This window comes from Delphinus delphis, chromosome 3 (genome assembly GCF_949987515.2).
Source record: "Delphinus delphis chromosome 3, mDelDel1.2, whole genome shotgun sequence".
In the NCBI taxonomy this organism is placed as follows: domain Eukaryota; kingdom Metazoa; phylum Chordata; class Mammalia; order Artiodactyla; family Delphinidae; genus Delphinus; species Delphinus delphis.
Window position 1 is genome coordinate 111,640,760 of NC_082685.1, and position 21,136 is coordinate 111,661,895.

Sequence of the window (21,136 nt, forward strand, 5' to 3'; positions counted from 1 at the left end):
AAGTAGTAATTCTCATTTAAAACTTTAACTGCATTTGATAATTAAATGTGTTCATTTTAAAGTAGAATACATATTATTTTATTGACTATTAGCAAACTCAGTGTATATAAGTTTTTCCTTTTTAAACCGGATTTATCTTGTAAGATAAATACATGTCTTTGCCCTTAGTGAATTAGGTGCCAGCAGTGGTAATACCAGTACTAACGAAAGACTGTGTCTGGAGAATCACAATTTCCTCCCGTTTTTCCTATCTGTATCACCTTCCCCCACCTCTCTTTCTGGTCAGCTTCACTTCCTGCATGATTTTAGTCTGGCTTTTGGGTATTGTACCTTCCATATCTCTCCTTCCCTGTTTCCCTTCATATTCCATAGATTGAAAAGTGAAGGGAGCAAAGACTGAGAGGGTATGTACTATTCTGTTTGTCTTCCTTTCCATACATAGAAGGTAGAATAGCCCACAGTATGTTACTGGTATTTTTACACATCATGTTTTTTTAATCTGTTGCCACCATTTAAAAATCAGTATTTTTTTTTACATTAAAGGACAAACCAAGAAATCTCACTGTTCATGGATAAAGCACAAGATTATGGCGGTACAGGTGCTTTATTCCCACCTGCATGCAGCACAACCAGCCGATGCCAAGCCGGCTGCCCCTACCACGTAGCATGTGCTTTCCAGGCTACCTCAGTGCCCGTTATATCACACTGTCTCTCCAGCTGTCATCCCCTTCCATTTTTTAAGTGTTTTACAAAAAATACACCTTTTAAAAATTAAGTGTAACAATTGTATGGCTAACTTTGAGTTTAAAATAGTATAATAATTAGAATGTCTGTCTCTCTTTTCATTTTGTGTAAGTGGAGGCAGTCCTACAGTTTAGTTGGGAGAAGCTTCAGGCAAAATCTTAATTAAAAGTAATATAAGGTTTCTGTCACTGAATCCTTGAAATATTACCATCAAAAGGCTCCAGGTAGTTCTTTTTTATAATACTTTAGATGAGCAAAAGCCTTTTGACCGGGTAACTCTGCCTTTATTCATTATTGTCTATCATACAGCTATTCTGTTTTTTCTCCCTCTTTGCCTGAGTGAGCTCTTTCACATTGTTGAATTCTCTCCTATCATTTTCATGAGTCATTCAGTAAAGAAGTTATTCTTTGTGTTATATTTTTCCACAAAGAAAAAAAAAATTCCTAGCAGATGAAATATGATAGACTTTTATAAGCAACCAAAGTAGAGAGAAGTAGAGTTAAAGTAAGTTGATTTCAGAACCCATGTAATACCTTCTTTGAAAAATAATTTGGTAATTAAGACACACTATTTAAAGACTATAGTGCCTGATTTTTATTGAATTATTTTATGAAGTTAATATATTGCTAAGGAATTAAAGAATATCCCAATTTGTATTCTTTTTTACTGCTTGAAATCCAGCTTTTTTTACCTAGTTAAAAAATTAATTTAGTTTAAAAAGTGTCACGCAGCTGATATATGCATTGTCTGAAGGTTGAAAATGTTATCCAAAGGTTAAAACAGTAGAACAGTGTTATCATTTCTTTGAGCTGGCATAATGAGTTGATGAGTTGACCTTTTGTTGGCCTATGTAGAATAGAAGAAATAAGTATAATAAATTTCATAATATGGCCTTAACACCAAAATAAAATATCGATATATGCCATTGCCTCAGTACTAGTAATAGGCTTTCTTTCCTTTTCTTTTCTTAGGCAAAGTTTTTGTAGTGTTTCGTTTGTTCTGTTGCCATTTATTGAATACCCTCAAGATACAGAATTCTTTCCCATGCAGTAATTTGTATGTAATACCACTTAGTCTCTTTCGTCAATAGGTAACCGTAGAGTTCAGAGTATGAAATATCTTAATTAGTCCAAAAAAAATCATAGGAATGCAACAAAGAACAAATACTGCATTTCATTTTTTGTGAAATAAGGGAAGTAAGATATTTGTTTTATTTAATAAGTACATATGCATATGTTAAGGAGTCCGGCGGCTTTCTTATTTGTCACCAATCTGTTCTCTTTTTTCTCTATAATATGAGATGACTTTTGTCAGGATTTTGCATGAAACTGGATTCCTTGCAAGAATATTAGGAATAAAGTGCCATTTTTTCCCAAAGAGATCAGGCACATGTACACAAGAGGTTTAAAACACACACACACACACACACACACTCACTCACTCACTCACTCACTCACTCAAAGAGTAGCCTTAGGGTCTCTGCACTATATTCAGTGACTTTATGTTAACAGTTGACAAGTTTGAGTTCAGCTAAGATTTCACTAGTTACTATACAACTGTCACATCAAAGTAGATGGCATCTTGTGTGATTTAATTTTTCATTATTAATGGTGCAGTGTAATAGAGCCAGTGTTTTTCAGCCATTTCTGCATAACCCTCTCTTGTATATTGCAATGATCCAGACGCAGTATTCAACTACAGACACCCAATTGAATAAACTTTTCCAATGTAGTAAGCTTCAAATATAAAAATCTATCATATGAATAATTTTATGCTGATCACTTTGCTCTTGAAGCATTCATGTAATAAAACATACCGTTGATCATGAACTATCCTTCAGAATTAGTATGGCACTAAGCTCACAGTTAATTATCTTAAGACTGAGGAAGTTACGAAACTGTGTCAGACAGTGCCATCATCAAGGCATCTTGAGAACCGTCACTTTCTCAAATGAAATATGGGGATACGTGATGTAGAGAGATCTAAGTTCCGAATGCCATCATGCTTTGGAGATGACAGCATCTACTACCAACGTGGTGTCAGCTGCAAATAAGACCAAACCCCAGTATATCTGTGGCACAGAAGAAAACATCAAGGATTCACTGAAGAATAGTTTTGAGCAATGTGACTGACAAAACTATGAACTGATGAGGTGTAGCTTTAGGAGAAATGCAAGAAAACTATTATTATGGTAATTTACAATAAAGCTTGTTTGCCAAAGATTAGGTAGCAAGTCTTCTGGTACTTAACATGCCATCCTGGTAAATGTTAGGTTTATAAACAAATTAAATTCAAACTGGAATCAGCAAACCAACTAATAAATTAGCAAGCAAACCAATAACACTTTAAAAATCAGCATCAAACAAATACCTTCTTATAATGCCTAATCTTCACTGAGCCTTTGAGATATAAAAATACTTAGTATCTTAAGCTTATTGAATTGTTCTTTTGTCCTATCTATACCATCATTTCTGTAATGGTTAGCATTAAATGGCAAATTATACCTATCAATAAGCCCTAGAATAATCACAGTCTACTGGATTAGTATGTGCTTGCTAAAATATAACTACATCTAATAATATATATGCAGAAGAGATAAAACTAAATATAAAGCTACAATACAACTGCAATACAACTGCAGTTATACTAGAGACTTTAAGCAAAGTAGAAATCAAAAGTGAATGGTTTCTTTTTAAATATAATAAATATACATAAATATTTATACTTAATAGGTATATGTTTTAGATCCCTCATTCTAATGTACAGCGTTACACTTTGACTCTGGAATCATAAGCAGAATAAAATGGTGTTATTGTTTATCTTGAGTTTTATCATTACCAACTGAAAAAACACCAGTATTGTATATTGAAACAGTTATTTCCCACACTTGATTAGTTGGTAGATGAAGCTTCAGAAATTACAAATCTATGAAATGTCACTTTATTATTTATTTTTTTCAAGATAATCTAATCTGCTATTAAATTTTCTTCCAGTAATTTTTTGACTAATGCAGTTAGACTTATTGTTTGGGGTTCCTATAATGCCAGTTGTCTTGGTTAATATCTGAGGACAACAAATTAATTTCTTCTTCCAGTTTTGCTTTAATTTGCATGTTTTAAATTTTGGATTTTTTCCCCAGTGGAAATTTAGAACATTGTTGAAAATTTTCTTTTTATATCTAGAGTAAATATTCCATAGTTTCAAGTACACAATCTCTTAAAAGCACCCAGAGTCTGTTACAGTTGTTCCAAACAGGAAAACATTTATTTCCTTCTCACCTTCAATGCCTATAAAGACAATATTGTAAAACATGAAATTTCTCAGGATGAGGTGTATTTCTGAAACAAATAGATATAATGTGTTCATTGAAGTATGGACAGAATTAAGTTGTGAAAAAGAGGCTTCAAGTGAAATTACTTTATAATTTGCTTTAATACTCTTAGTTTGAAATTATTCTTACAAGCCATCATTAAATTTGACTGTTTTAACCAAACTACAAACATTACATAAGATTTTAGTGTTTAGTCTTTTTCACATCCTCTGTGTTTCCATGTCTAAATTATCTTATCTCCTAGAATCTCTTGAGCCTGAGGGATCCATTACTGTTTCAATGGGTATTGACTTTTGTGATTCCACTCAGACTGCCAGTTTCCAGTTGTGGTAAGTTCAATTGTTCATCTATATTTCATATTACTATAAACAATAGCAGATTAAAATCAAGGCTTTCAGCAGCTTTTTCTTTGAGAGACAAAACATTTACACAAACATGCTTTTCTTTGGTAATGTTTAGACTGCCATGGACAAATTATGTGCAATATATGTTTTTAGTATTTGTTACACAGATAGCCATTACAGTCTACCATATGTGGTTGAACTTCACAGTTTGTTGGCTAAAGTGAGAAGCTACTGCTAATTTTTTTTTTTTTTTTTTTTTGCTTATCTCTGTGCTAGTGGAAAATTTATGATAAAATTCATGAGGAAAACTCAGGAGAAATTAAAAACTTTAATAATATTGTTGGCTAGCCCAGAGAAGATATCTTTTGAAACATTTTATATGTTACCTCGAGCCTCTTAAGTGGAGAATTATTGATTCTGTCAGTACCAGAAACGCATAGATTTTTCATAGATTTTTACTTTAATTTACAAACTGCTTTTGATAAAATTCAAAAGAGAACATTTATCAGTTGGCAAAGGTTTCATAGGTGAATACTATTCAAAAGAGCTTTTCTAGAATTGTGTTTTATCATTGTTATTGTTTTATATAATGTTTATACATTTCTGATGAAATCCAGAAACTATTAGCAAACCTAATGCAAAGCTATATTCATGCATCTTTAAGAATTATCTTTGAACTCATTTCTTTTGTATTTTTCTGATCTAAGATATGATGTGTTATTTTGATTTGAAGTTGTTCTTATTCTGAAAAGAATTGAGGCATTTTATTTATCTAAATTTTAGCTAGCTTCTAACAGAATTTTTTATGATAAAAATCTCCAGGTTTAGGAAATAGTCACTTTTAATTAAGTTTATAGGTTGAATATAGTGAACCTTTCTTTTTCATATACCTTTTCAGTTTACCAGTAATTCAGGCCTAATATTATACCATTTATTGCTGAGAACCTGCAATGATGAATATAAGCAATGTAGCATAACACATTGATTTTATGCAGATCATCACCTTTATGTTTTGGGAGGTCTACTATATTAGTGATATATAAAAACTGATTACTTTTCCCCACATTGCCTAGTAATTGTTTATTATTTTTCTATTAGACAAACAACACAGATCGATATTACTGAGCACAAGACTATGAGTAACATCATTCTAAATAGATTTACCTCCAACACCAGAGGTATATTCATTTTAATGATTTCGACAATGTGAGTCCAATGACAAAGCTTATGCACTAAGGGCAAGATTAAGAACTAAAAAAATTCTTCTTTCTTTTCAATTTGTATAAAAAACCTTTTATATTTCTATGCAATGAAGGGTTTTAAAAAAGGTTTTCTCATTACAAAGATTTTCTCTTTAGTCCATTACACAAGATTTGCGTCTTGTCTTTCACAATTAACTAAGTCCCTTTAGGATAAATATTTAGGTAATGTTTGATTTTTAACTTATGTTGGGAAGTGTATATAAACAGTTTTTTCTCAGTTTCTCTTAAACTAATTTTAGGAAAGTGATGAATTTATTTTAGATAGAAAATAGCCTTAGCTATTATAAGCATTTACACTAATATGTTTTTCTGTTGTGAAGGTATAAATTAGTTATATATTTTAGATTTTTATTAAGCACATATGCACACTAAATCAAAAATTATTCTTGTGTGTGTTCCAAAAAGAACACTTTGTCTTGCATCAACTGTAATTGATCCTGAAGCAGTGTAATCACAATTACTCACTTTCTTAATTGACCTGCCCAAAATCAGAAAATGGAAACCGATCAACAGTGTTTAAATCAATAGATTCATAGTAGTGCTAGTGGGGGTAGGGAGATAGTGGTAATGGGTTGATCAATTGGTCTTAGATGCCAGTCACTGACTGTGCCTTTTGCATAGTAAATAGCACTTTTTCCTTAGTGATGAGCTGTATTAGTTTTGGTAGTTCAATAAAAAGGAAAAAAAAGCAAGAATGGCCGATATTGAATTTTTTCCTCAAAATACATTATACAAATCAATACATAAAATTATGGGTAATAAGAGCATATTTGATAGGAAGCCTTCAGAAATGCTGAGAACATGGACTGTGAGCCTTTCAGGTACACTTCTATTTATTAAAAGAAAAGGAACCAGAGTAAAATGATCCTACTTTAGCTTCTAGATTAATTCTCTGTATTATTATAGTTATCTGATGCATATATAGATAGATAAAGCTATTATATGTGACTATGTAGTTATATGGACACTTGATAAGTATTAATGTCTCTTTTTTTGCTTTGCATTTTAAATGGTCATCAAATTAAGTCCTTGATTAAATTTATTGAGATTGAAAATATGTATAATATACATAAATGTATCTCTAAAAGTAGATGCAGTACATAAACAGGTCTCATCCTTGTGATTAGCAGATATTAATGTATTAACTAGTATGAAAAATTATATGGCTTGGCTCAAGTTAGAGGACTGAGCACTAACATCCGCCCCTCTTTTTGCCCGAAATCCATTAAAAAGACAGAAAATACATTCTTTAATAGAAAATGAGCACTAAAAAGAGAAAGAGTGCTATTAGCTGACCAGAAATTATGAAGAATTATTGCCAGTTAGAAAGCAAATGGGAGCAGATAAACAATAACAGAGAAAATAAAAACCACAGAGCAAAACACTCATGGGAGAAAACTACTATAATGGTAAGAACAAGTCTGGCAGAATATCAAACAAAGTGAACTAGCAAAAAGAAAAGTTAGGGTAAGTCAGTATTAGGAAATTAAAGAATGACTTCCAACCTGCATTTCCCCAACCTTGCCCCTAGCAGCAGGCAGCATACACATTTAATCAGAGACCTAAAAATTACCCTGTAAAGAAAGTGAACAACTACTTGCCTGGGAAGGACTTTTGGTGAGGATGTGCCCTAAGAGAACAGCGGGGGTTGAGTTTATAGGAAGGAGGCCGGATGGTCAGAGATGAGATGAAATGCAGTTCTACCCAAGAGAATGATATTCTCAAGTCGCCTACCACTAGGGTAAAGCCAATCTTACATCTGTTGGTGAAGAGATAAGGCCATTGCCTGCCTGCCTCCCAACTTCATGACCATAACCAGTCATGTCTCACCCACTTAAGAAAACTCCAGCCAGCCCACCAGGGGAGAGGAGACCCATAGAAATAACACTCACTAACATGTATCGAGCAGTAGCTGTGTGCTAGGCACTGTTCTAAACACTGCATTGTGTGTGTTAGTTTACTTAATTCTCAAAACATGCCTATGAGGTGAGTATTATTATTATTCCATTTTAGAGGTGAGTAAACTAAGGCACAGGAAGAAAACTTGCCCAAAATCTTATAGCTAATATGCATCAGAACTTGCTTTGTTTGTTAATTAACCTGGTCCTTCATTATAAATATAAACAGACAGCTTAGGATGACCAGACTTTTGAGGGAAAGCCTCAATTTGAAAGGGAAAGCTCAAAATGACTTACAAAGACTTACCAATTGTGAAGGGAGCAATTTGAGAAAGAAAAGAGATATCTTTAAAAATTACAACTAATATCTGATTCAAGAGAACTATATCTGGGGCTTCCCTGGTGGCGCAGTGGTTGGGAGTCCGCCTGCCAATGCAGGGGACGCGGGTTCGTGCCCCGGTCCGGGAGGATCCCACATGCCGCGGAGCGGCTGCGCCTGTGAGCCATGGCCGCTGAGCCTGCGCGTCCGGAGCCTGTGCTCCGCGACGGGAGAGGCCACAGCGGTGAGAGGCCCGCGTACCGCAAAAAAAAAAAAAAAAAAGAGAACTGTATCTGTAAAGCAAGAATTTACTGCTGGGCTTCCCTGGTGGCGGAGTGGTTGAGAGTCCGCCTGCCGATGCAGGGGACACGGGTTCATGCCCCGGTCCGGGAAGATCCCACATGCCGCGGAGCGGCTGGACCCGTGAGCCATGGCAGCTGAGACTGCGCGTCCGGAGCCTGTGCTCCACAACGGGAGAGGCTACAACAGTGAGAGGCCCGCGTACCGCAAAAAAAAAAGTTAGAAAGATACACGGTCTATAGTAAATATTCACAAGTAATTGTTGCTGCTGTGCTTATTATCCTATTAAAGCTATAAAATCCATAAAACAAAAACAAAAAAAGAATATACTGCTTATTTGAGAAGGAGTAATTAGACAATTTAAAATATATTCTTGGAGATCTAAAAACACAAAAAGCCAAAAGGACTCAGTAGGTGGATGATAGACTGGACACAGCTGAAGCCTGATTTAGTGTTCCATAAGAGGGAGTCAATGAAATCAACTAGAATAGAAGACAAAAAGACAAGGATGGAAAATATGAAAACAAAAGTTAAAAGAATCAGTTCATCTGGGACTTCCCTGGTGGCGCAATGGTTAATAATCTGCCTGCCAATGCAGGGGACACGGGTTCAATCCCTGGACCGGGAGGATCCCACATGCCGCAGAGCAACTAAGCCCGTGCACCACAACTACTGAGCCTGTGCTCCAGAGCCCGCAAGCCACAACTACTTAGCCTGTGTGCCACAACTACTGAAGCCCCTGTGCCTAGAGCCCATGCTCCACAACAAGAGAAGCCACCGCAATGAGAAGCCCATGTACCTTAATGAAGAGTAGCCCCTGCTCACCACAACTAGAGAAAGCCCGCATGTGGCAACAAAGACCCAATGCAGCCAGAAATTAATTAACTAATTAATTAATTTTTTAAAAAATGATGCTTCCTCTTTAAAAATAAAAGAATCAATTCATCTAATAGAAGATCTAGAAGGAAAGAAAAGAGACAATGGAGAAAAGAAATAATTAAATAAATTATAGGAGAAAATTTTCCCAAGCAAAAGAAATGTACACACCTTCAGATTGAAAGGATCCATCAGAGGCCAAACAGAGTGAATGTGAACAACTAGCAAAAAGGCCACATCCTGGTAGAATTTTTATTGTTTTTTAATATTTTTTAAATTTTTGCATTTTTAAAGTAATTTTTATTGGAGTATGGTTGCTTTACAATGTTGTGTTAGCCTTCAGTGCACAACAAAATGAATCAGCCATACACATACAGTTATTATCCCCTCCCTTTTGGACTTCCCTCCCATTTAGCTTACCACAGTGCATTAGGTAGAGTTCTCTGTGCTATACAGCATGTTCCCATCAGTAATGTATATGTGTCAATCCCAGTCTCCCAATCCCTCCCACCCCACCCCTTTCCCCCTTGGTATCCGCACATTTGTTCTCTACGTCTGTGTCTCTATTTCTGCTTTGAATATAAGATCATCTATACCATTTTTCTAGATTCCACATATATGCGTTATTATACAATAATTGCTTTACTCTTTCTGACTTACTGACTCACTCTGTATGACACTCTCTAGGTCCATCCACGTCTCTACAAATGACCCCATTTCATTCCTTTTTATGGCTGAGTAATATTCCATTATGTATATGTGCCACATCTTCTTTATCTATTCCTCTGTTGATGGACATTTAGGTTGCTTCCATGTCCTGGCTATTGTAAATAGTGCTGCTATGAACATTGGCATGCATGTGTCTTTTTGAATTATGGTTTTCTCTGGGTATATGCCCAGTAGTGGGATTGTTGGGTCATATGGTAGTTCTGTTTTTAGTTTTTTAAGGAAACTCCATGCTGTTTTCCGTAGTGGCTGTATCAATTTACATTCCCACCAACAATGTTTGAGGGTTCCCTTTTCTCCACACCTTCTCCAGCATTTATTGTTCGTAGATTTTTTGATGATGGCCATTCTGACTGGTGTGAGGTGATACCTCATTATCGTTTTGATTTGCATTTCTCTAATGATTAGTGATGTTTAGCATCCTTTCATGTGTCTGTTGGCAATCTGTATATCTTCTTTGGAGAAATGTCTGTTTAGGTCTTCTGCCCATTTTTGGATTGGGTTGTTTGTTTTTTTGATATTGAGCTTATGAGCTGCTTGTACATTTTGGAGATTAATCCTTTGTCAGTTGCTTCGTTTGCAGATATTTTCTCCCATTCTAAGGGTTGTCTTTTCGTCTTGTTTATGGTTTCCTTAGCTGTGCAAAAGCTTTTAAGTTTCATTAGGTCCCATTTCTTTATTTTTGTTTTAATTTTCATTACTTTAGGAGGTGGGTCAAAAAAGATGTTGCTGTGATTTATGTCAAAGAGTGTTCTGCCTGTGTTTTCCTCTAAGAGTTTATAGTGTCTGGTCTTACATTTAGGTCTCTAATCCATTTTGAGTTTATTTTTGTGTATGGTGTTAGAGAGTGTTCTAATTTCATTCTTCTACATGTAGCTGTCCAGTTTCCCCAGCACCACTTATTGAAGAGGCTGTCTTTTCTGCATTCTATATTTTTGCCTCCTTTGTCATAGATTAGGTGACCATAGGTGTGTGGGTTTATCTCTGGGCTCTCTATCCTGTTCCACTGATCTATATTTTTGTTTTTGTGCCAGTACCATATTGTCTTGATTACTATAGCTTTGCAGTATAGTCTGAAGTCAGGGAGTCTGATTCCTCCAGCTCCATTTTTTTCCCCTCAAGATTGCTTTGGCTATTCAGGGTCTTTTGTGTTTCCATACAAATTTTTGGATTTTTTCTTCTAGCTCTGTAAAAAAATGCCATTGGTAGTTTGATAGGGATTGCATTGAACTTATAGATTGCTTTGGGTAGTATAGTCATTTTCACAATACTGATTCTTCCAATCCAAGAACATGGTATTTCTCTCCATCTGTTTCTGTCATCTTTGATTTCTTTCATCAGTGTCTTATAGTTTTCTGAGTACAGGGCTTTTACCTCCTTAGGTAGGTTTATTCCTAGGTATTCTTTTTGTTGCAGTGGTGAATGGGATTGTTTCCTTAATTTCTCTTTCTGATCTTTCGTTCTTAGTGTATAGGAATGCAAGAGATTTCTGTGCATTAATTTTGTATCCTGCAACTTTACCAAATTCATTGATTAGCTCTAATAATTTTCTGGTGACATCTTTAGGACTATCTATATATAGTATTATATCATCTCCAAACAGTGACAGTTTTACTTCTTCTTTTCCAATTTGTATTCCTTTTATTTCTTTTTCTTCTCTGATTGTTGTGGCTAGGACTTCCAAAACTCTGTTGAATAATAGTGGCGAGAGTGGACATCCTTGTCTTGTTCCTGATCTTAGAGGAAATGCTTTCAGTTTTTCACCATTGAGAATGATGTTTGCTGTGGGTTTGTCGTATATGGCCTTTATTATGTTGAGGTAGGTTTCCTCTGTGCCCACTTTCTGGAGAGTTTTTGTCATAAAACTGTTGAATTTTGTCAAAAGCTTTTTCTACATCTCTTGAGATGATTGTATGGTTTTTATTCTTCCATTTGTTAATATGGTGTATCACATTGATTGATTTGTGTGTATTGAAGAATCCTTGCATCCCTGGGATAAATCCCACTTGATCATGGTATATGATCCTTCTAATGTGCTGTTGGATTCTGTTTGCTAGTATTTTGTTGAGGATTTTTGCATCTATATTCATCAGTGATATTGGCGTGTAATTTTCTTTTTTTGTGATATCTTTGTCTGGTTTTGGTATCAGGGTGATGGTAGCCTCGTAGAATGAGTTTGAGAGTGTTCCATCCTCGGTAATTCTTCGGAAGAGTTTGAGAAGTATGGGTGTTAGCTCTTCTCTAAATGTTTGATAGAGTTCACCTGTGAAGCCCTCTGGTCCTGGACTTCTGTTTGTTGGAAGATTTTAATCACAGTTTCAATTTCATTACTTGCAATTGATCTGTTCATATTTTCTATTTCTTCTTGATCCAGCCTTGAAAGGTTGTACTTTTCTAAGAATTTGTCCATCTCATCCAGGTTGTCCATTTTATTGGGATATAGTTGCTTGTAGTAGTCATGATCCTTTGTATTTCTATGGTGTCAGTTGTGACTTCTCCTTTTTCATTTCTAATGTTACTGATTTGAGTCCTCTCCCTTTTATTTTTGATGAGTCTGGCTAAAGGTTTATAATTTTGTTTATCTTCTCAAAGAACCAGCTTCTAGTTTTTGATTATTACCATTGTTTTCTTTGTTTCTGTTTCATTTATTTCTGCTCTGATCTTTTATGATTTCTTTCCTCCTACTGACTTTGGGCTTTGTTTTTTCTTCTTTCTCTAGTTGCTTTAGGTTTAACATTCGGTTGTTCATTTGAGATGTTTCTTGTTTCTTTGAGGTAGGATTGTATTGCTATAAACTTCCATCTTAGAATGGCTTTTGCTGCATCCCATAGGCTTTGGGTCATCGTGTTTTCATTGTCATTTGTTTCTAGGTATTTTTTGACTTCCTCTTTGATTTCTTCAGTGATCTCTTGGTTATTTAGTAACATATTGTTTAGCCGCCATGTGTTTGTATTTTTACAGTTTTTTTCCTGTAATTGATTTCTAATCTCGTAGCATTGTGGTCGAAAAGTTGCTTGCTACGATTTCAATTTTCTTACATTTACGGAGGCTTGATTTGTGACCCAAGATGTGATCTACCCTGGAGAATGTTCCATGAGCACTTGAGAAGAAAGTGTATTCTGCCACTTTCGGGTGGAATGTCCTATAAATACCAGTTAAGTCTATTTGGTCTGTTGTGTCATTTAAAGCTTGTGTTTCCTTTTTTATTTTCATTTTGGATGATCTGTCCATTGGTGTAAGTGGGGTGTTAAAGTCCCCCACTGTTGTTGTGCTGCTGTCGATTTCTCCTTTTATGGCTGTTAATATTTGCGTTATGTATTTAGGTGCTCTTATGTTAGGTGCATAGATATTTACAATTGTTTTATATTCTTCTCGGATTGATCCCTTGATTATTATGTAGTGTCCTTCCTTGTCTCTTGTAATAGTCTTTATTTTAGTCTGTCTTGTCTGATATGAGTATTGCTACTCCAGCTTTCTTTTGATTCCTCTTTGCATGGAATATCTTTTTCCATCCCCTCACTTTCATTCTGTATGTGTCCCTACGTCTGAAATTTGTCTCTTGTAGACAGCATATATATGGATCTTGTTTTTTGTATCCATTCAGTCAGTCTGTGTCTTTTGGTTGGAGCATTTAATCCATTTACAATAATTATAGATATGTATGTTCCTATTACCATTTTCTTAATTGTATTGGGTTTGTTTTTGTAGGTCTTTTACTTTTCTTGTGTTTCCCGCCTGAGGAAGCTCCTTTAGCATGTGTTGTAATGATGTTTCTGAATTCTCTTAGCTTTTGCTTGTCTGTAAAGCTTTTGATTTCTCCGTGGATTCTGAATGAGATCCTTGCTGGGTAGAGTAATCTTGGTTGTAAGTTTTTCCCTTTCATCACTTTAAATATGTCCTGCCATTCCCTTCTGGCCTGCAAAGTTTCTGCTGAAAAATCAGCTGACAACCTTATGGGGATTCCCTTGTAGGTTATTTGTTGCTTCTGGTAGAATTTTTAATAAGGAGAAAACTACTCTAGTATCTTCCAGAGAGGTGAAGAAAAGCAGCTCACCTAAAAATGAACAAGAATGTGAATGGAATCAGATTCCTCATCAGTACTGTCATCAGTTCTGGTGGCCAGAAGGCAAGGGACATAATCTTTAAAATTTGGTGGAAACGAAATAGACATTTTTCAGACAAGCAAAGATTCCATCAGTTTACCCACCAATGACCCTTTCTTGAAAGGATTACTCAAAGATATACTATAGTTTAAAAAAATTTTTTTATTTTGTGACAGAGAAAAACAGAATAAAAAGTAGACAGATAATTCAACTTGTAAAATCCGTCAATGTGTAAAAATAATTGTTCACCCCTAATGTAAAAAATAAATTTTAATAACCTGGAACCAAAATCTCGATGTGGACAAGTATGAGGAATGATGGTGTTCTTGTCATGCATGACAAGAGGATTGATTGATGGCTAAAAGGAGTTTAAATATGGTTTAAAATGTTAAAGCTAACCTCTAAATTAAGGGAAATATGATGTATTATAACCTCCAAATGACTAAAGGGAAGAAGAAACGGAGTGCTTAAAACTTGACCAGTTTAACAAAGCAGGAAAAGGAAAAAAACATGGTAAATAGAAAACAAAATAAGATGACTAGAAGGGGCCACACATACTAGTTATCAGAATTCATGTCAATAAGTTAAATTCCAGTGATACTGAACATGTAAAAAGCACAATTCAATATATACTATTTATAAGAACCCCACCTTAAAGAGGATGGCACAGAAAAATGGAGAATTACAAAATAAAATTTGTGTGTGTGTGTGTGTGTGTGTGTATTATCAGACATACAAGTTACCTATCACCACATGAAATATCAGAAGCATTCTCTTTTAAGTCAGAAAAGCAAGAGAAGGTTACCCTCTTTCAACACTATTTCACATTTTTATGGAAGTTCTAGCCAATACAAAAAGACAAGTAAAAATAGTTAGAGGTATACATCCTAGAAAGAAAGACACAAAATTATTATTTTTATTCAGTATATAATTGCCAACCCACAAAGTCTTAGAATCAATAGAAAATCTATTATTTAAGCTAATAAATAGGATACTGTTTAGGTACAGATCATTATGTGAAAATCATTAACATTTCTGTATGGTAGGACTGACCAATTTTAAGACATTATGAATAAAATTATTCTTTTTACAAGAACAACGAAAGGAATAAATTAACAAATATATGATACCGATGTGGGAAATTTTTTTTAAAAAACCTGAAACTTTCCTGAAGGCCATAAAAAGAAGATATAAATAATGTAATAAGTATACTATGTTCCTAAATGGGAGAGAGTACTCTCCCTCAGGTTAATCTTCAAATTCAGTTTGATTCAATGCTAAATTCCAGTAAGCCTTTTCAAGGAACTTGACAAATTTCTAAAATTCAACTGGAAAAAAGAATGTCCAAGAAAAGTCAAAACAAAAATTTAATGAGAAAAGCCTTTTTCAATAATAACTTCAAGATATTCTTCAAAGTCACAAGAGTATTTTTATTCAATGTAATTGGCTATTGTCAAAGGAATCAGTAAAACAAAACAGAGAATTTAGAAATTTTGTATATCATAAAGCTGACATTTCATATCACTGGGGAAAGAATGGACCAGTCAGTAAATGATGTGAGAACCATCATCGGGAAAAAACCAAAGATACCTTCCTCCCACAGATTACTCCAAAATAAATTCCAGATGGATTTATGGTTTAATTATAGAAACTATAAAATTGTTTAGAAATAATATAGACAAATATTTTTATACTCTTTGGGGGCAAAAGTCAAGCAAGACACAATATCCAGAAAGATATAGTGAAAAACTGACAGGTTTGATTATTAAAAATTTTAAACTTCTCTACAAAGAAGAAAAAAATAGATACCATAACACATGAGAGATAGAAAGTATTACAGCATATTTAGCAGACAGAAGTTTAGTAACCAGAATATATAAAGAACTCTTGCCATCAATAAAAAGGAATCTAATATAAAAGTGGAGAAAGGTTGAGAATAGTTCATTAACAAGAAAAGAAATGCAAATGATCTGTAACAATAACATATACAACATTGGTAATAGAGAAATAAAAAAAATTTTATCCATCAGATTTGCAAAATTTTAAAATAATTTTAATATATGACATGGAAGGTACAGAAAAACGTGTATTCTTATTTACTGTTTGTGGAACTTCAAGTTGGCACCACTTTTTGTAGGTCAGTTTGGCAGTATTTTTCAAATGCTGATTATTCATACTCTTCAACTTAGTGATTTCATTTTTAGGGTGGCAAGCTTGGGGAGATATTGGTGCTTGTGCTGAAGAAATAGATCTATCCAAGGTTATTAAGTAAACATTGTTTGTAATAGAGAAAATTTGCAAATGAGAATTGATGGGGGAATGATTAAATAAATTATGATACATCCCTATTATGGATGTAGGTTTTGAGTATCAGTTATGCATTAAGCACTGTACTGGGTTATGTTATTTCATTTAATCGTTAAAACAAGCCCACAAGGGTGTCATTTTTCTCACTTCATAGATAAGGAAATTTGAGTCTCACAATGGTTAGACTACTTGCACATTTCTTACCTAGAAAATTTACCAGTTTGGATCAAGGAGTCTGTGGAATGAGATTATATGTAGTACAAGTATATGCATTACAGTTAAATATAAAACAGGTAGAATCTTGTCTTACATTAAACTGTTACACCATCTGATCCCATGTAATTAGGCTATTTAGAGCTGCCTAATAATAGTAGTTTGTTGATCTGGTAAACTGTTAATTCTGTTAAATTTACATCTATCATTACTCATTTTCAACATTCCCCTATCCATGTCAAGATAGCTGTGTTTAGCCCCATGTTCAACCAAAGAATATGAGAGGAAAAAGAGCGGGACAAAAGAAAAGAAGAAGAGAGAGAAGCGAACAATAAAAGGGCAATATATTTCAAAGGAGGCGCGTGAAAACTATGGAGAGCATCCTAGAACACTAATATAAATGAAAGTAAATTTTCCCCAAAATAAAGAGGAAACATTCCATCTTACTCCCCGCTAAGCCAAACCTTGCTTAGAAGCTGAGACTGCCTTATGCAGTATGTTATGTATATTAATTAGATTTTGCATTCAGTTGTGTGTAACAGAAACCCAACTGTGGTGACTTCACCAAATAGGGGTTTGTTTATTATTCTCCTGGTACGAGAAGAACACAGGACAGCAGTTAAGAGCAGCTGGAGTAGCTCCACAATGTCTTTTGGTATAAGGTCTCTCCAACTTTTTGTTCCATGAGCTAATTTCATTAGCATGTGCCAGTCATCCTCGGGGTCACAAGATGGCTTCTCTACTTCCAGGATTCTATCTGCATTCTAGGCCAAAAAAAAAAGGTAAGAAGTGACATGAAGGGAGGAGCCACATCTGTGTCAGAAAAGCAAAACTTGGGACTTCCCTGGTGGTCCAGTGGTTTAGAATCCGCCTTCCAATGCAGGGGACAACGGGTTCAATCCCTGGTCAGGGAACTAAAATCCCACGTGCCGCAGGGCAACTGAACCCATGTGCCACAACTAGAGAGCCGTGTGCCGCAACTACAGAGCCCACGTGCCACAGCTACAGAGCCCACATGCTCTGGAGCCCACGTGCCACAACTAGAGAGAAGCCTGCGCTGCAACAAAGAACCTGCGCACTGCAACGTAAGATCCCGCGTGCTGCGACTAAGACCCGACACAGCCAAAAAATAAAAAGAAATACTAAAAAAAAAAAAAAAGAAAAGCAAAACTTTCCTAGGAGTCCCCAGCAGACTTCTGTTCAGGCTTCATTGGTCACAACCAGGTCACTTGATCAGTCTTAGCTACAAGAGCCTGAGAAGAGAGTGTTCCGGTGGGCACATCGTCTACCTGAACAAAATCAGGATTATATCAGTAAAGAAGAAAAAGGAAAAAAAAAATACTGAGTAAGCAACAAGTAGTGTCTGCCACAGCAATATTCCAGTTTTATTACATTTGTCTCATAAGACCCATTTTGGATGAACTTATATCCTTCGTTTTTCATACAGCATTACATGTTAATCACTTCACCAACCACAGAAAATAAAACATGCATTACCCAAAAGTAACAAAAGTGAAACATACCCAGTCAAGTTGAATAGTATATATTTATCTCTTAACACATGGGTTGTTGCCTGTGGGGACATTTCAGGATCACCTTTTTCCCCCAAACTTAAGCCTTCTGCTTATCCACCTTGATTTTCATATATGCCTTAGAAGGCAAGTCTACTTTCCCTTCTTTTCTCCGCTCTCACACCCTTCTCCCTGGGCATCAGTGCTGTAGAGCTACCTTTAACCAAGAGGTAAATGGGATCCTTTTCAGGAGTGTTGGAAAGGAGAAGGCTGGTCATTTCACCCGTAATCTAAAAGAAAACATAAGTAGAGATAGTGTAGTATGTGTAATTTAACCCAGTGGTCCCTAACTTTTAAAATTGTATACGTCTGAGTAAAATATTTATACTACACACTCCCTATATGTATTGTGTGTGTGTCTCACTGTGCTAACATGTATGTACTAAGATATTATGTACAGACAAAAATAGAACTTCAGGGCTTCCCTGGTGGCACAGTGGTTGAGAGTCTGCCTGCTAGTGCAGGGGACGCGGGTTCGAGCCCTGGTCTGGGAGGATCCTACGTGCCGCGAAGCAGCTAGGCCCGTGAGCCACAACTGCTGAGCCTGCGCGTCTGGAGCCTGTGCTCTGCAACAAGAGAGGCCGCAATAATGAGAGGCCCGCGCACCGCAATGGAGAGTGGCCCCCGCTTGCCACAACTAGAGAAAGCCCTTGCACAGAAACGAAGACCCAACACAGCAAAAATAAATTAATTAATTAATAAACTCCTACCCCCAACATCTAAAAAAAATAATAATAATATATATATATATATATATATATATATATATATATATGTAACTTCAGATAGGATGAGAAAAAGATAAACATAATTGATAGGGTTTTTTTCATCAGTGGATTTTCTACCTCAGGGGAGTGCCTTGTCCTTTCCCACTTTGGAGAACACTGATTTATCCAGTTACTTGAAGCCAAAATTTTATATTTAACACTAAATTAGTTCATGATATATATACCTATCCATTTACTCCTTTATCAGCCTTTACATTTCTCTTAATGTGACTTAGCCTTCCATTACATCAGCCTGGTCTTATCCTTCAAGTGTCCTACCCTCAACACTTCTATCTTGTTGTTTTGTTTTGTTTTGTTTTGTTTTGCGGTAAGCGGGCCTCTCACTGCTCTGGCGTCTCCCGTTGCGGAGCACAGGCTCCGGACGCGCAGGCTCAGCGGCCATGGCTCACTGGCCTAGCCACTCCGCGGCATGTGGGATCTTCCCGGACCGGGGCACGAACCCATGTCCCCTGCATCGGCAGGTGGACTGTCAACCACTGCGCCACCAGGGAAGCCCAACACTTCTATCTTAATAGCTCCTTCCCTGCTGTTTTTGGAAGAAATATCCTCCTTCATTCCAGGGCTGACCCATTCACCTAGTTCTTATGCTCTTAATCCCAACCTCATTTACCTCCTCTAAGACCTTACCCTATTTCTTTGTGTTGCACCAGCCTTTAATTATGCTCAAGTTTCTTTAAGCATTTTTCTTTTGCCTCTACGTCCTCATGAAGCTTCTGCTGCTTTCTGTCCCATGTTTTTCCCTGCCAGTTTTTCCATTCACCTTCAACTCACTGCGTTCTGCATTCCTCCTCTAGCTTTTACACGTGCTTCTTTTTATTCCTCCCTGCAGTATTTGACACACACCTTTTCTCCCCAGCCACTCTTTTCCAGGCTCTTCTGCAAGTTGCACCACTTCTGTTTTTACTTACATGTAGGGCTTCCCCAGGTTTCCACCTTATCCTTCTTCTTGGTATATGCTTTTTTCCTACATGATCTTATCTACTTACAAGGCTTCAGCCCTTCCCTGTACCATTCTGGTTACTTCCAAACTCATATATACTGCCCTGACCTCTTTTCTGATTCATGATCTGTATTTCCAATTATCTGCTAACTATCTCTTCCTGGGTAACTCAGTGGTACTCAAAGTAAAACATGATTAAATCCAAATCATTTTGTTTAATCCCCAAAACTCCTCTTCAGTGGAGGAAGTCATCCTCCCAGTCATTCACGTTAGACGGTTCAAAGTCTCTTCCTCCCATCCGTCACCAAATCCGTCCCTTTTAACTATAAAATACCCGCACCTCCCCCATTCTCAGTGCTACCCACCCTAGGGAAGCAACCTTGTATAGTGGAATAATATATATATATATGGCAGCAGACATTATATAGCTGACTTTGGAGTAGGATAGACCTGGGTTCAAATCCCAGTGCTGCTGTGTTCAGTTCTTCATACTAGCTGTGTGGCCTTGGGCATGTTGTTTAACTTCTCTTAATAAATTAGGGGTAACAGAAGCTACCTCTTCGGATCATTGTTATGATGTACTAAAGTAAAACACACAGTGCTAAAAACCCCTGCCTAGACTGTTAATTAGATTCCTTCCTGATTTACCTGCCTTGGATTTCTCCTGTACTCCACCTTTACACACTGCCAGCAGAGTTTATAAAATACATATGGGGTCATTTATTTTCCTATGTCAGAAGTCTCTGGTAGTTTCCTTTTTTTTTCCCAGGAAACTTTGAAGCACCTTTGTCTGAGTTATAAGAGTAAATCATACACTTTGTCATACAAATCAGGACACTTCAGAGAGTGAAAGGAGACATTAACTGAACAAGATTCCAGGACAACTGCCATGGGAGAACTGGGACTAATGGTCATGCTGTGTATGCTGTTCCTTACAGTGTGCCCCTAATCCCATCTTTTGACACACCACACTGCTCACCATTCCCAAAACATAGGTGTAGAATCCCTAGAATGCTCCTCTCCCTCCTTTTGGAAGTAAACTTATCTCTACCTCTCTCCTGCAGAATTAATCAGCCCCTCTTCCTTGGACTATGATACTTTCTACATGTCTCTAACATAGCACTTACCTTTCTGTTATAAACATAATTGAACTCTTTCTCTCTCACTAAAATTGTGAACTTCAAGGGCCAATCTTACTTGTCTTTAAATCCCCAGACACTCACACAGTACATGGGATCAAGTTTGTATTCAGTAAATGTTTATTGAATTAATAAATAAATTGGATTTATTGATTTGCCTTGGGCAATCCATGTGTGAATAATTCAAAACATTCTTTGGTTTTTTTTTAGTCTAGTCCGTACCTTGTTCCATTTAAAAAAATAAGGCAGCTTAAAAGTTTATAGCATATAATAG

General features: G+C 36.0%; 1 protein-coding gene across 3 annotated transcripts in view; it reads left to right on the forward strand.

The window, feature by feature from the left end:
- The window catches only part of AP3B1 (adaptor related protein complex 3 subunit beta 1), a 274,430-nt gene that overhangs the window by 234,483 nt on the left and 18,811 nt on the right, over positions 1–21,136 (forward strand). For all 3 annotated transcript variants that reach the window (XM_060009263.1, XM_060009260.1, XM_060009262.1), the window contains one exon: positions 4,321–4,405. In XM_060009263.1, coding sequence (XP_059865246.1) covers positions 4,321–4,405 — 85 coding nt within the window. The remainder of the gene's footprint in view (positions 1–4,320; positions 4,406–21,136) is intronic.